Source organism: Equus caballus, chromosome 6 (genome assembly GCF_041296265.1).
Source record: "Equus caballus isolate H_3958 breed thoroughbred chromosome 6, TB-T2T, whole genome shotgun sequence".
Classification (NCBI taxonomy): Eukaryota; Metazoa; Chordata; class Mammalia; order Perissodactyla; family Equidae; genus Equus; species Equus caballus.
In genome coordinates this window covers 67,392,116-67,404,879 of record NC_091689.1, presented here as the reverse complement: position 1 = coordinate 67,404,879, position 12,764 = coordinate 67,392,116, and the positions used below count along the sequence as shown (strand labels likewise).

At 34.9% G+C, this 12,764-nt stretch overlaps 2 protein-coding genes across 7 annotated transcripts in view; one reads left to right on the top strand and one right to left on the bottom strand.

Annotated features, from left to right (window-relative positions):
* ERGIC2 (ERGIC and golgi 2) overlaps window positions 1-7,547 on the top strand; it is a 40,719-nt gene extending 33,172 nt beyond the window's left edge. For both annotated transcript variants that reach the window (XM_001502934.6, XM_023643307.2), the window contains exons 11-14: window positions 1,366-1,463; window positions 4,056-4,218; window positions 6,030-6,112; window positions 6,281-7,547. In XM_001502934.6, the coding sequence (XP_001502984.2) occupies window positions 1,366-1,463; window positions 4,056-4,218; window positions 6,030-6,112; window positions 6,281-6,343 (407 nt within the window). In that variant the 3' untranslated portion in view covers window positions 6,344-7,547. The remainder of the gene's footprint in view (window positions 1-1,365; window positions 1,464-4,055; window positions 4,219-6,029; window positions 6,113-6,280) is intronic.
* Window positions 7,548-12,495: 4,948 nt separating this feature from the next.
* FAR2 (fatty acyl-CoA reductase 2) overlaps window positions 12,496-12,764 on the bottom strand; it is a 144,179-nt gene continuing 143,910 nt past the window's right edge. For all 5 annotated transcript variants that reach the window (XR_011439722.1, XR_011439723.1, XM_023643306.2 and 2 more), the window contains exon 13: window positions 12,496-12,739. Coding sequence is in view for 3 of the 5 variants with exons in the window: in XM_023643306.2 (XP_023499074.1) it covers window positions 12,722-12,739 (18 nt within the window). In the remaining 2 variants the exon portion in view is untranslated. The remainder of the gene's footprint in view (window positions 12,740-12,764) is intronic.

Genomic DNA, 12,764 nt, shown 5'->3' with positions numbered 1-12,764 from the left:
GCTCTAATACTATCTGTGATAATAGTTAGGATATTTAGTTGGAGTTAGTAGAAGAACTAGTCAAAAACTGTTCATGTTTTTGACAGTTATAGTTGTGCAAGTTGTAGGTGGAATAAGAAGTTGTGAAGCTGAAACAGGCTTTGCTTTATTTTGTTAGAAAGTCGTTTAATGTTGGTGTTTGAAGAGACCATGGCTCTTAGCTCTCTCCCTCCTGTTTGCAGTTTTACCTCTCCTTCCCCTGTTCTGAATTCCACTGAAATAAGAGAGAAACTGGATTGATGGAAATAAAAATTCACTCATGCTGAACAAAAGAAGCTAGATACACACAAGCGCATACTGTCTACTTCCATAAATGGAAATTCTAGGCTAGGCAGAACTAGTCTATGACAACAGGAGGTAGATAGGTGGTTGGCCTAGGGCCAGAGATAGCGGGGATTGACTGCAAAGGGGTGCGAAGGAACTTTTTGAGGTGATGAAAATGTTTTATATTTTGATTGTTGTGATCAAATGGGTGATTACATTTGTCAAAATGTGTCAAACCATACGTTTAAAGTTGATGCATTTTATTTGTTTACACAGTTTTCACAACCAGTTATTACCATGTGGTGTGAAGTCTTTCCAGGTCAAATGTAATGAGGCCCTATTATCTAGTTGAAACTATAGATAGATATATCTAATTCTCAATTTTCTAGAATATAGTTACTTCTAGAGAATTAACGTGTTTTGTATTATGTGAACTGTTACTTGTTTAAAATTAATTAATAATTGGTAATATAATGATATTTATGACTTGTTAAATCTAGAAAAGCCTAATGACTACATACATATGATCCTTTTGATGACACAGTAACCCCAGGCCATTCCCGAGTAGTTTCTTTAGTTATCTTCCTGCTTGGGTATCAATTCCTTATATTTATCCAAAGGCTGGCTAATTCAATTTTGGTTTATTTATATATCTTAAGATATTAGTAGAAACTGAAATTTGTCTTGTGGTGGTTATACTACTATAACTGTATTCTTATTAATATCTGTAGTATGTAGAAATGCTACTTTTCTTTTCCATATTTGATAAAAGGATGATAGTGATTAAGTGATTATAAAGGATATCTAAGTCACTAGTTCATCTTTTTAAACATCTTCTAATAGATGTCTGTGTGTGCGACTATTTTATGCTTACTAAGAACTTGTTTTACCAAGTATGAGTATATTGTTTTCATTGATTCTTATAAAATTATTATTTTTTAGATGTTATCAAAAGTACCATTAAATTTCAGGTTAATTGTACTTACTGGAAGGAGGATCTATTTGGCAGTAGTTTAATTGTTACTGGATTGAGGAAAAAAATACATTTTGTTTTTATTCTAGACAACCAGATGTTCCAATATTTTATTACAGTTGTGCCAACAAAACTACACACGTATAAAATTTCAGCAGACACCCATCAGTTTTCTGTGACAGAAAGGGTAAGTTGAGTCCAACTGGCAAAATGATTGTTTTCAGTGTTTTCTAGTCCTGCTACAGAAGAAGAATGGAGTTTCGCTTGGTGCCCTCCCCCATTTAGAATTTGTGGAAGTTTTGAAATGTATTAATGTTTTATTTTAAGACAGTAAAGTATCAGAAATGGGTATTAGTATGTTTTAGAGCAAGAAAAGTATATTTTTGAAATATTTTTTAAAATTTTAAAAAGTGTGTATTTAACATTTTAACATAGAGAATGTATCCTATTCAATTAAGACAAAATTATTAAACTATGATACTATTAATTACTTTATTTTTAGTATCTTAATTTTGTAGCATTTCCTCATGTATTGGTATAAGCAGTTCTTATGTGCCAGCAGACTCTCTGATTTCTGTGTTATGTATTTTTTATGTAATGTACCCTGGGACGTGCATGATTATTGTGGCTCAGCTAGCAGGTTTCGAGGGTTTGCTTTCCTAAGTTAGCGCTTCGTATTCATCTAATTGAGAGGACACATGCTCTGCTCCATCAGCATGGAGTGGCCTTAGAAATAAATACTGACAGTGAGGAGCAGAGCTTTAGAATGGGAAAGTTTGACAGATTGCTCATCTACTCTGGGGTCATATTTTCTTATTATTGCATTGAAGAATAGTGAATATTCAAATACTAGTATCCAGAAGAATTCCAAGGAAAAACTTAAGTGCTTTTAAAAACTTGCTTTCTTTCATATGGAGTTTTCTTTTGATAGTCTTATAACTTATGATTACTATGTCCTCAATAATTGTAGGATTTTTGTTATTCTTAGGAGATTAAATACTGAAGTTTTAGGAATGAAGTGTCATGTTTTTATAACTTTGCAAATGGTTCAGGGGAAAGATCGAGTATGTGTAACTGTGTGTGTATATAAACAGAGAGAGAGAAACTAGGTAATGTGTATACAAGGATATATTGTGCTTTTCAGCATTTCATATCTTAGAGTTACCATTTCTCACTAAGTTTGGCAACACCTGATCATCAGACAGTCTACAGAGTGGCAAGGCTTCGGAGAAAAGAGGAACACATACATTGCTATGGGAATGCAAAATGGCATATTCTCTGTGGAAGGGAGTTTGGCAATCTCTGCAAAAATGACATATGTATTTACCCTTTGGCCCGGCAACCCTCCTGCTATAAATTGAATCCAAAGATACAGTGGAAAAAATACAAAAATGAGGTGCATAGGAAGCTATTCTCTGTGGTGTTATTTGTTATAGTAGAAGATTAGAAGCAACCCAAATGGCACATCCACACGATGAGGAACATGCAACTTTAAAAAAAAAGAGAGAGAGATACCTATATAGTGGTATGAAATTGTCTCTAGGATGTATTTTAAATAACAAAATTAAGTCAAAAAGACAAAAAAGAATCCAAGAGCATTTCACCTTTGCAGGGTGTATTTGTGCTAGTAGAGTGACTAAAATAGTTGTGTTTCACTTAAAAAAAAAATGGAGTGTAACTAGAGTTGGTAAAATGGAGTATGAGGGGGATGGAGAGGTGGAAAGCTGACCTTCGTTGGTCCTGGAACCCGAAGTGAGTCCTTACTAGTCTTTTCTTACATAGGCACTCTTATCCCTGAAACAGCTTCCACCCATATGGATGGTGACAATGTGTTTATAATTTTGGCATGATATCGAACATACCAGAGCTGTAAAATGAAGTTGCCTTATTGGAAACTTGATCAGTGGGTTACAAGGCTCTTGGTACTAAGAAGGAAAGAGGTTTGGTAATGCCCCACATAAAATTGTTTTAATTTCCCTCGTATTTTTATTCTGAAAGCTTACAGTTTAGATGTCTTAGCAAAAATAGATAGAGCCTGGCACAAAAATCCTAACAAAGCCCTGTGGTAGCTTTGTTACATTTGTGTTTTGAGCTATAATAGAAATTTACTAGAAAGTTTACAAACTTTATTTTTGAAGTGTTAAACAGGATGGAATGAAATAGAATATTTTCTGACTCAGTGTGCACATTGGTAGGTTTATAATTTTAGCTACATTCCTTTCAGAAGAAGATTTTTTTAAAAAAATGAACCGGTAGCTCAAATATTGATATCTTTCAAATTAATGCATTGTGTTTTCTTCCTGTGTTGTATCTCATATAGTTTAAAATGGACAGAAAGTGAAATGATTTGTTTTTAAATCTGACCATTTAAATGACAAGATGCAATTATATTTTATAAATTCTTAGCAAAGAAATATTATAAAAATAATGTCAAAATATGAACTTAAGTTTTTATTGATTTGGTCAACGAAGAATGTGCCGTACGGTTGTAAGCTCTTGAGCTTAATAGAAAACTTGTATGTGAAGGGAACTTTTTAAGAAAATAGGAAAGAATGATTCTGCTCTTTTAATTGCTTCAAAAGCTAACCATTCAAAGAATACAGAATGATTTGATTGGCTCTGAAGAGCTTAGTCTAATTGGACAATTGATAAAGAGATTTGGATGTCCCTCTCGTGCGTCAGGGCTGTAGGGCTTCATATTGACTGAGTGCAAGTAACCAGATGGCGTGAATCCTGTTTCTCTCCCCTATCTCGCCCCTTCCTTTTGCCTTCCTTCTAGGAACGTGTCATTAACCATGCTGCAGGCAGCCATGGAGTCTCTGGGATATTTATGAAATATGATCTCAGTTCTCTTATGGTGACAGTCACTGAGGAGCATATGCCATTCTGGCAGTTTTTTGTAAGACTCTGTGGAATTGTTGGAGGAATCTTCTCAACAACAGGTTAAGATTCATTCCTTTTTTGTCTAATTTCTAAAAGTTTTCCTGACCCTGAAATTCAGATGCTTTTATTTAAAAGAGGCAAGAAATATACACATTCTCATGTTTTGATATTTAAAGAACTTTTACCTTGAGATTTAATTCCAGGGCCAGCCATGGTGGCATAGTGGTTAAGTTCAGCATGCACCTGTTTGGCGGCCCAGGTTCAATTCCCCAGGCGCGGACCTGCTGTCTGTCAGTGGCCAGGCTGTGGAGGCGGCTCACATACAAAAAGGAAGATTGGCAACAGATGTTAGCTCAGGGTGAAAAGATTTAATTCCAAACCTCCACAATTGGATTGATTAAGCATTAAACATAATTAAGTTCCTGCCTTCAGTGATTTAAGGGAAATTACTTAGTGAACTAGAAAGATGCTAGAATTGAATCCAAATTCTGCCATTTACATGGTGGTAACCTTGATTAGCTTGTCTGCCTTTTCTGAAATTGTTTTCTCATCTATAAAAATGGGAATAATTGGGGCCAGCCCAGTGGCGCAGCAGTTAAGTTTGAGTATTCCACTTCGTTAGCCCGGGGTTTGCCGGTTCGGATCCTGGGTGCAGACATGGCACTGCTTGGCAAGCCATGCTGTGGTAGGCGTCCCACGTATAAAGTAGAGGAAGCTGGGCACGGATGTTAGCTCAGGGCCAGGCTTCCTCAGCAAAAAGAGGAGGATTGGCAGCAGATGTTAGCTCAGAACTGATCTTCTTCATAAAAAAAAAAAAGAAAAAAATGGGAATAATATCTAACTTGTAAGTGTGTTATAGGATTAGATGAGAAAATGCCTAGAAATAGTAGACACTTCAATGTAAATTTTCTTTTTCATTTGAATGTAAATTTTCTTTTTCGTTTAAGGTAATTTAACTGTATAGTATGATAAATCATATCTTATGGTACTTTGAACTATGCAGTACATGAAACCAAATTTTTCAGTCAATGTTGTTATTATGATTTTTGGTCTTTTTTGCCCTGGAATCATGGGATTCTCTCAAAGATAACTTGCAGAATTGTAATCATGAAAATTTGAGAGTTAAGTACAGTAGATAAAGAAAGGAAACAGTTTCTTCTTTATCCCCAACCCTTATTCAGTATTACATGGAGCTGGGTAGTTTATATACTTAGAATTATATATATGTTTTTATATATATATATAAATGTATATATGTTATATATGTTATATATATATATGTTTTTGCTGAGGAAGATTTGCCCTGAGCTAACATCTGCTGCCAATCCTCCCCTTTTTTGCTTGAGGAAGATTAGCCCTGAGCTAACATCTGTGCCAGTCCTCTTCTGCTTTTTTTTGTATATGGGACACCTCCACAGCATGGCTGGTGAGTTGAGTAGGATCATGTGAGCCCAGGCAGAGCACATGGAACTTTAACCACTTGGCCACGGGGCTGAGCCCTAGAATTATATTCTTCGAATGAATGAATAACTTCTCTTATGAAAGTCTTCATCACTGCTTCATTTAAACTTCATTTAAATTTGTGGTGCTGATATTATTTATTTTTCAAAATTTTCTGGGTGTGAGACGTAGTAAGTCTCTTTTGCTTTGTCAAGTAATAAATTATGTGGCTTTGTAATTTTGAAAAGAAATCCATTTGTTTTAAAATTCAGTGTCTTGTTATTTTGAGCTGTGGAAGTGAATAAAGCAAGCTGCCTTGTTTCCTTCCTTAATCTATTCCATTATAATTAGTTGAGTTTTTAATTCTTACATAACAATTTAGGAAATAGTTTCATTAAAAACATAAACATAAACTTATTTTTTATTACAGGCATGTTACATGGAATTGGAAAATTTATTGTTGAAATAATTTACTGTCGTTTCAGAGTTGCATCCTACAAACCCGTCAGTTCTGTAAGTGGTATAGTATAAATGGTGCTGATCTCTAAGTCATGTTATCTTTGTTAAATCTAAATAGTAGCTTTGGTGCCCAGAAACAAATTGCCCAAAGTAATGCATTATGTTTAGAGGAAATAGTGTAAGGAATAAAATTAATGCTTTGGTCTTTTTTTTCTCCCTTAGGTCCCCTTTGAGGATGGCCACACAGACAACCACTTACCTCTTTTAGAAAATAATACACATTAGCACCTCCCAAGGGAAGGAGAAAAACTTTTTGCCTGAGACATAAAACCTTTTTTAATAAATAAAATATGTGCAATATATTCAAAGAAAAGAAAATATGAACGAGAAGCAGGAATCACACCTAGGAAAATACAGAAAAGAAACCCAAACTGAAATCTATATATGTTGTGTCTGTTACAAATGTCCTAGAAGAAATTATGCAGCTAATCAGTGAATAAGCCCAACTGGAGGACTGCTTTGAAGATGACACCTGAGGTTTTCACAGCAAATGGGCAGTATCAAAATGAGACCTTGCTTTTTGGTGACAAACATCTTGCCTGAAGAGAAGTCAAACCACATCTAAAGAAAAAGTCAGTGATACAAAGTGCAAATGTTTGCGTCCTTTTGTTTTTAAAAGATATGATGTCAGAATAAAATATGTAAAACATATGGAAAACTAGTCTAGACTTTAAAAAGTTGTGATCAGGTCACATTGTTAATAAAGGAAAACAGGGATGGGTCCCTATGTTATAGCCATATTAATGTTAAGCCATTATGATAAGACCATTTATCCAATAATTTGGTCTTATGAAGGTAACTGCTTTTCTTTAAACTCTGGCTATTGACTTTTCTAACTGTTCAGGGCAGGGTCGTGGAAGACTAAGGTGAATTCCTACAGGGGCAGGTACAAAGGTGCTATACTATGTAATAGGTATCATTCACAAATTGTATAGTGGGCTCTTATACAGGGAGAAGAAAGCACATTTTTTAAAAAGATACTAAGTTTCCTAATCTAATCCTTATTGGTATACTTTGGGAGTGGGGTGTGGGGTGAGTAATAAAAAGATCCACTACTGATGATGAAAATCATCAGTTTGTAAACTATTAAGAGGAAAAATAGAATATTTTATATGTGTTGTGGTGAGTGGGCAACAGGGTAACTTTAAGTAAAATGGAAGCGTGAGGCAAATATTTAAGTGAAACAAGATAATGTCAGATCTGAGGGATTCTCATACTAATCAATGTCCGTTAAACTGTAAAACTGGATTATGAAAGCAGTATCTGCATTCAGAGTGTGCTGAGTGTGATTGATTCTGTATTAGATTGTGTTGTTCTAACTTTCTTACTATCTAAGGGTTGATTTTAAATTTCCAGACTATAAAAGATTAAAAGTAATGAGAGAGAGATATCGCTCCGGTGCCATTAAAATCTATATTTGGAATAAGTATGCCAACATCAGTTTTCCTTTTGTAATGCTTAATGATAATGGAAGAATCATCAACCAGTCCCCATGGTTTAAATCGTTAGGGAAATGGGGAAACAAAATTCCAGGTAAGTAACATGGCCAAGACTAAAAGACTGGATTTAAAACGGTAGTTTTTAGAGAATAGAATGTCACAAGTTACAGTGTTTCAAATGGATTTTTTTAAAGGTTAAAAATTTTTCTTGAAAATGGTTGGGACAGGGACCAGCCCCATGGCTGAGTGGTTGTGTTCTTGTGCTGTGCTGCGGTGGCCTGGGGTTTTGCCGGTTCGGATCCTGGGCGTGGACATGGCACTGCTCATCAAGTCATGCTGCGGTGGCATCCCACATGCCACAACTAGAAGGACCCACAACTAAAAATATACAACTGTACCAGGGAGCTTTGGGGAGAAAAAGGAAAAATAAAAATCTTTAAAAAAAACCAAAACAGTTAGGACATATAATGTAATGGAGCGAAAGAGACAAACTGATAAAACTACTTTGCAGTAAAGCTTATGTTGAATGGTGTTTTGCAAAAAATAACAGAAGCATCGTTTAAAATATACAGTTTATCAGTAAGAGCCATTAAGTTAACTGATTAATATAGGTAACATGCTGTGGAACATTTTTTAATCTAGAAAATTCCAATTAATGAACTAGCGTTCTCTGTGTTTTTGATTTCTTCAGATGTTATTTCCAATGAACTTAGACTAGGAACTAATAGAATATCTCTCAAAAGGAATTTTTTTTAATTTAGGTCATAATAGTTCATAACATTGTGAAATTTCAGTTGTACATTATTGTTTTTCAGTCCCCAGATAAATGTGCCCCTTTACCCCTTATACCCACCCCCAAACCTCCTTGCGTTTTGGTAAGCACTAATCTGTTTTTTTTGTCCATGTGTTAATTTATCTTCCACATATGAGTGAAATCATACAGTGATTCTTTTTCTCTGTCTGGCTTATTTTGCTTAACATAATACCCTCAAGATCCATCCATGTTGTGAATGGGATGATTTTGTCTTTTTTATGGCTGAGCAGTATTCCATTGTGTGTGTGTATATATATATATATATATATACACACACACACACACACACACACCACATCTTCTTTATCCAATCATCAGTCACTGGGCACTTGGGTTGCTTCCATGTCTTGGCTATTGTGAATAATATTACAATGAACATAGGGGTGCATAATTCTCTTTGAATTGTTGATTTCAAGTTCTTTGGATACACACCCAGTAGTGGGATAGCTGGGTCATGTGGTATTTCTATTTTTAATTTTTTGAGAAATCTCCATACTGTTTTCCATAGTGGCCGCACCAGGTTGCATTCCCACCAGCAGGGTATGAAGCTTCCCTTTTTTCAATATCCTCTCCAATATTTATTTTTTTGTTTTGGTGATTATATCCATTCTAATGGGTGCAGTGTAGTTTTGATTTGCATTTCCCTGATGATTAGTGATGTTGGACATCTTTTCATGTGTCTATTGGCCATCTGTATATCTTTGGAAAAATGTCTGTTCAGATCCTCTGCCCACTTTTTGATTGGGTTGTTTGCTTTTGTCTTGTTGGGTTGTGTGAGTTCTTTGGAGATTGACCCCTTGTTGCCTATATGATTTGCAGATATTTTCTCCCAGTTGGTGGGTTGTCTTTTTGTTTTGTTCCTGGTTTCCTTTGCCTTGCAGAAGCTCTTTAGTCTGATGAAGTCCCATTTGTTTATTTTTTCTTCAAAAGGAATTTTAATTAGAATTTTAGTTATTTTAGACTAACTGAATGTTGGTTCTGTGAATCTGCTTGTCAGTTCAATCAAATTTCAGGGGTTTTTGTCTTTTGGGATTTTTTTTGGTGAGGAAGATTAGCCCTGAGCTAACATCTGTGCCAATCTTCTTCTATTTTCTATGTGAGACACTGCCACAGCATGACTTGAGCAGTATGTGGGTCCTTGCCCAGGATCCAAAGCCGCAAACCCCAGGTCTCCAAAGTGGTGCATACAAACCCAACTACTGCACAGCTGGGATGGCCCCCAGAGTTTTTTTTTAATGGGAGGAAAACCAATATTGATTTAGAATTACTTCCTTTCAGTTAACATTATAACAGTTAAATATCTTTAGAAAGGATGTTAAAAATTATTTTGGTACTCATATATCATTTTTAATTGATTTCATGTTTTCCAAATAATCATTAAAATTTTAATGGAATTAATCTGTCCCATTAAAACTGACTATAAAAGGAATTTCTTTAAAACAAAGTCCTACTCTGCTCCATTTTAAAAATTAAGAAAAGTTTCCACCTGAAACTCCTCAAATAGTCAGGGTCAGATTTTTGACAAAGTATTGATTCTGACCAGCATTTGGATGATGGATGATGAAGTACACCTGCTTTAGGATTTGTTTGTTTTTGACCTCACCGAGTGTTTCTTTTCCATTGCAGAGAATGCTACTGACCTACCTATTATGTAGCTTTGGCTTGTGCCTGGGGGTGCCTCCAGTAAGATACCCAACTTATTACTCAATCCTCCTTTGCATTTTGTTAGCGTATTCGTAATATCTATATGTATATATTCTAGCTAAACTATTTTAAAAGTTGAATCTCAAATTATGTGAAATGGGTTTTTTAAAACTGCACACATTGGCCTATAAAAAGGGATGAAATATTTAGGTGAATAATTGCTGCAATATTTGTACAGTTCAGACTCTTGGGAAAAGCTTAACTCAGTATTCATCAGACTTACAAAATGACTCCTAGTTCTCAACTTAGGTGATTAATATCACTTTTCTCATATATATTTTATGATAGAAAACACTGAATTTTTATAAGGATTGATTTACTAATGCAAACAAAGTTTACAATGTTTAAACAACTTTGTAATTCATAAAGAAATGACTAAGATCTAATTTTTAATGGTATAAGTAGAGAGATGCATTCTGTCATGGCTTGGGTTAGTAATTGAAGTAAAAAGTAAATTTATATACAACTCCTTCAAAATTTAAAACTTTGAATCTCGAACTTGAGTTCCAGATGCATATTTTTTAATGTTTAACAATGAGCTCAACCTGAGTCTTAGGACCCTTAAGATCCACCATGCTCTTTCACCTAGCACTGAAGTTCCCCTCTGTTTGGAGCTCTAGCAAACCTTCAGCAGGACAAGGTGGGTCCCTCTGTCAGCACCCTCTGAATAGAGACATTGCCATTTGTTCACTGCCTTATAGCGTGATGCCTGGATTCATATCCACGGATTTCCTTCGTGTGGTTTTTCCCCTCTTTTGAAGTATTTCTTTAGTGATGAAATCACTTTGTGTTATTTTAAGAGGAAACAAACTGCCTTGGACTTTTTGGTTTCCCTTTAGTTTTTAAATTTTATTTTAAGAGAAAAGACAACACAAAAGACTCATTTAATGTCTCAATCCTCAACATTTGGACTCTAAGTAAAATGACAAATTATGAAACAATTCTTTGTCCTTTTACCCTCAGGTACCCCCAAATAAGCCTCAGTTCCTCATATTTAAGCTTTTTTTTCCTCATAGGAAGACCAGCAATATCACTTGGTTACATTTGCTTTTGCTCCAGATGGAGCTAAATTACTGTATGAAATTGGATTGATTTTATATTTTTCATATTAAAAAAATGAATGGTGAAAATTGAGCGGTTGACTCAAGTCTATAAACCTAGAAACAGAATTGAATAAAAGATTATAATCAGTGAAAGATTTAAATAGTTTTGCTTTAGCAACTCCAAGTTGTATTGGGTATTTATCAAAAGGAATTAGGTTAACAACTCTTGCAAATATCGTAACTCATTGATACTATTTGGTGTAATAATTTTAAGGTAAAACAGAATGAGAAGGTGTGGGGAAAGTATATGTTAGTGCAAGCTGTAGACTAAAGCAGACCTCCAGCAACAACTCATGTAACTATGAGAAATGCTGTCTAAATTTTACTGTTTTCAAGCCATTATGCAAATCAATTTGGTGATTTTTTTTTTTTTTTTTGTACTATACTCACCTTTCATTTCTTTAAGGTATTTTTCTAGAATTCATGCAACTTGGCCAACCTCACATCTCCCCACCCACTTACGGTTCAGGGTTGGAATCAGTATTTTAAATAGAGTAAGGAAACACCTAAAGTGTTTGTGTATTAGAAGAGCTGTTTCTAGCTACTAAAACTCAATTTCAACTTTGCCATAACCGTATCTACATTTCACAGGCACTAGCGTCTCTCAAGCCAGTTACATCCTAAAACTAGCAATTATTAGTTTTATTTTGTTAAAGTAAAAAAACGTATTTTCAAAAGTAATCTAGGCAGTGGGCATTTTTCCATACCTCTATGTGGGCATATGGGACAACCATTACTTTTTACTATAGGCAGTCGCTTATGTTCCCAGAACATAGATTTTCAGTTCTGGAAAAATAGCCATGTGGAAATTTGCATGTGATTCCTGTGAAGGTTGAAAATTATTGATGTTTTTGGAAACTTTAGGCTGACATACTTTAATTGCTGTGTTCATTGTGAGATAACACACTGTCTGGATGTTAGTCCCTTCTCAGATCAATCTACCTTGAGATTCTAAATCAGTTATGAAAATGAGATGTTAACTGGAGATAATGATGTTAGGTTAGTATAAAACTGTGAGAAATGTTTTTCGGAGTTGTGTGCTCATCTGCCTCTATTTTTTCTAGTATTAATTGCCTCAGTTGGTGACTGTCTTCAACTCTGCAGGATTTGTTACTGTAGCAGGTATCTTGTGGATGCAGAATATAGGAATTACCAAAACTTCTTTTTAAACAGATACCTTCTCTTTGTACTTACTGTCCCCTGCCCCACAAAAGTAGAAAGTTCTTTCTCATTGCGTTGTATATATTAGGCACTCAAATAATTGTCAGTTGATGTTGATTAAAATAATTAGAGATTGTCTTTCATACAGATATCTACTTTTACGGCTTAATCATCACAGGAGAATTTTATTCATGTCGTTTCTCTAATGCCACAGATATTGCCACAGAACACGGTTCAGCATGTAAACGTAACCCAATTAATGGTGTCAGAAAAAGTGAAGTATTTATGTACGTATGTGTTAGTTTATATTTATCTGGTAGTTTCTTTGGAAGATTCTGTCCTTTTTTCTGAGGGGAAGGAGGAGATCTGCAGTCGTCAGCAGTTAGGCAAAGATGCAACGCTAGGAGAGAGGAAAACATTTTTAA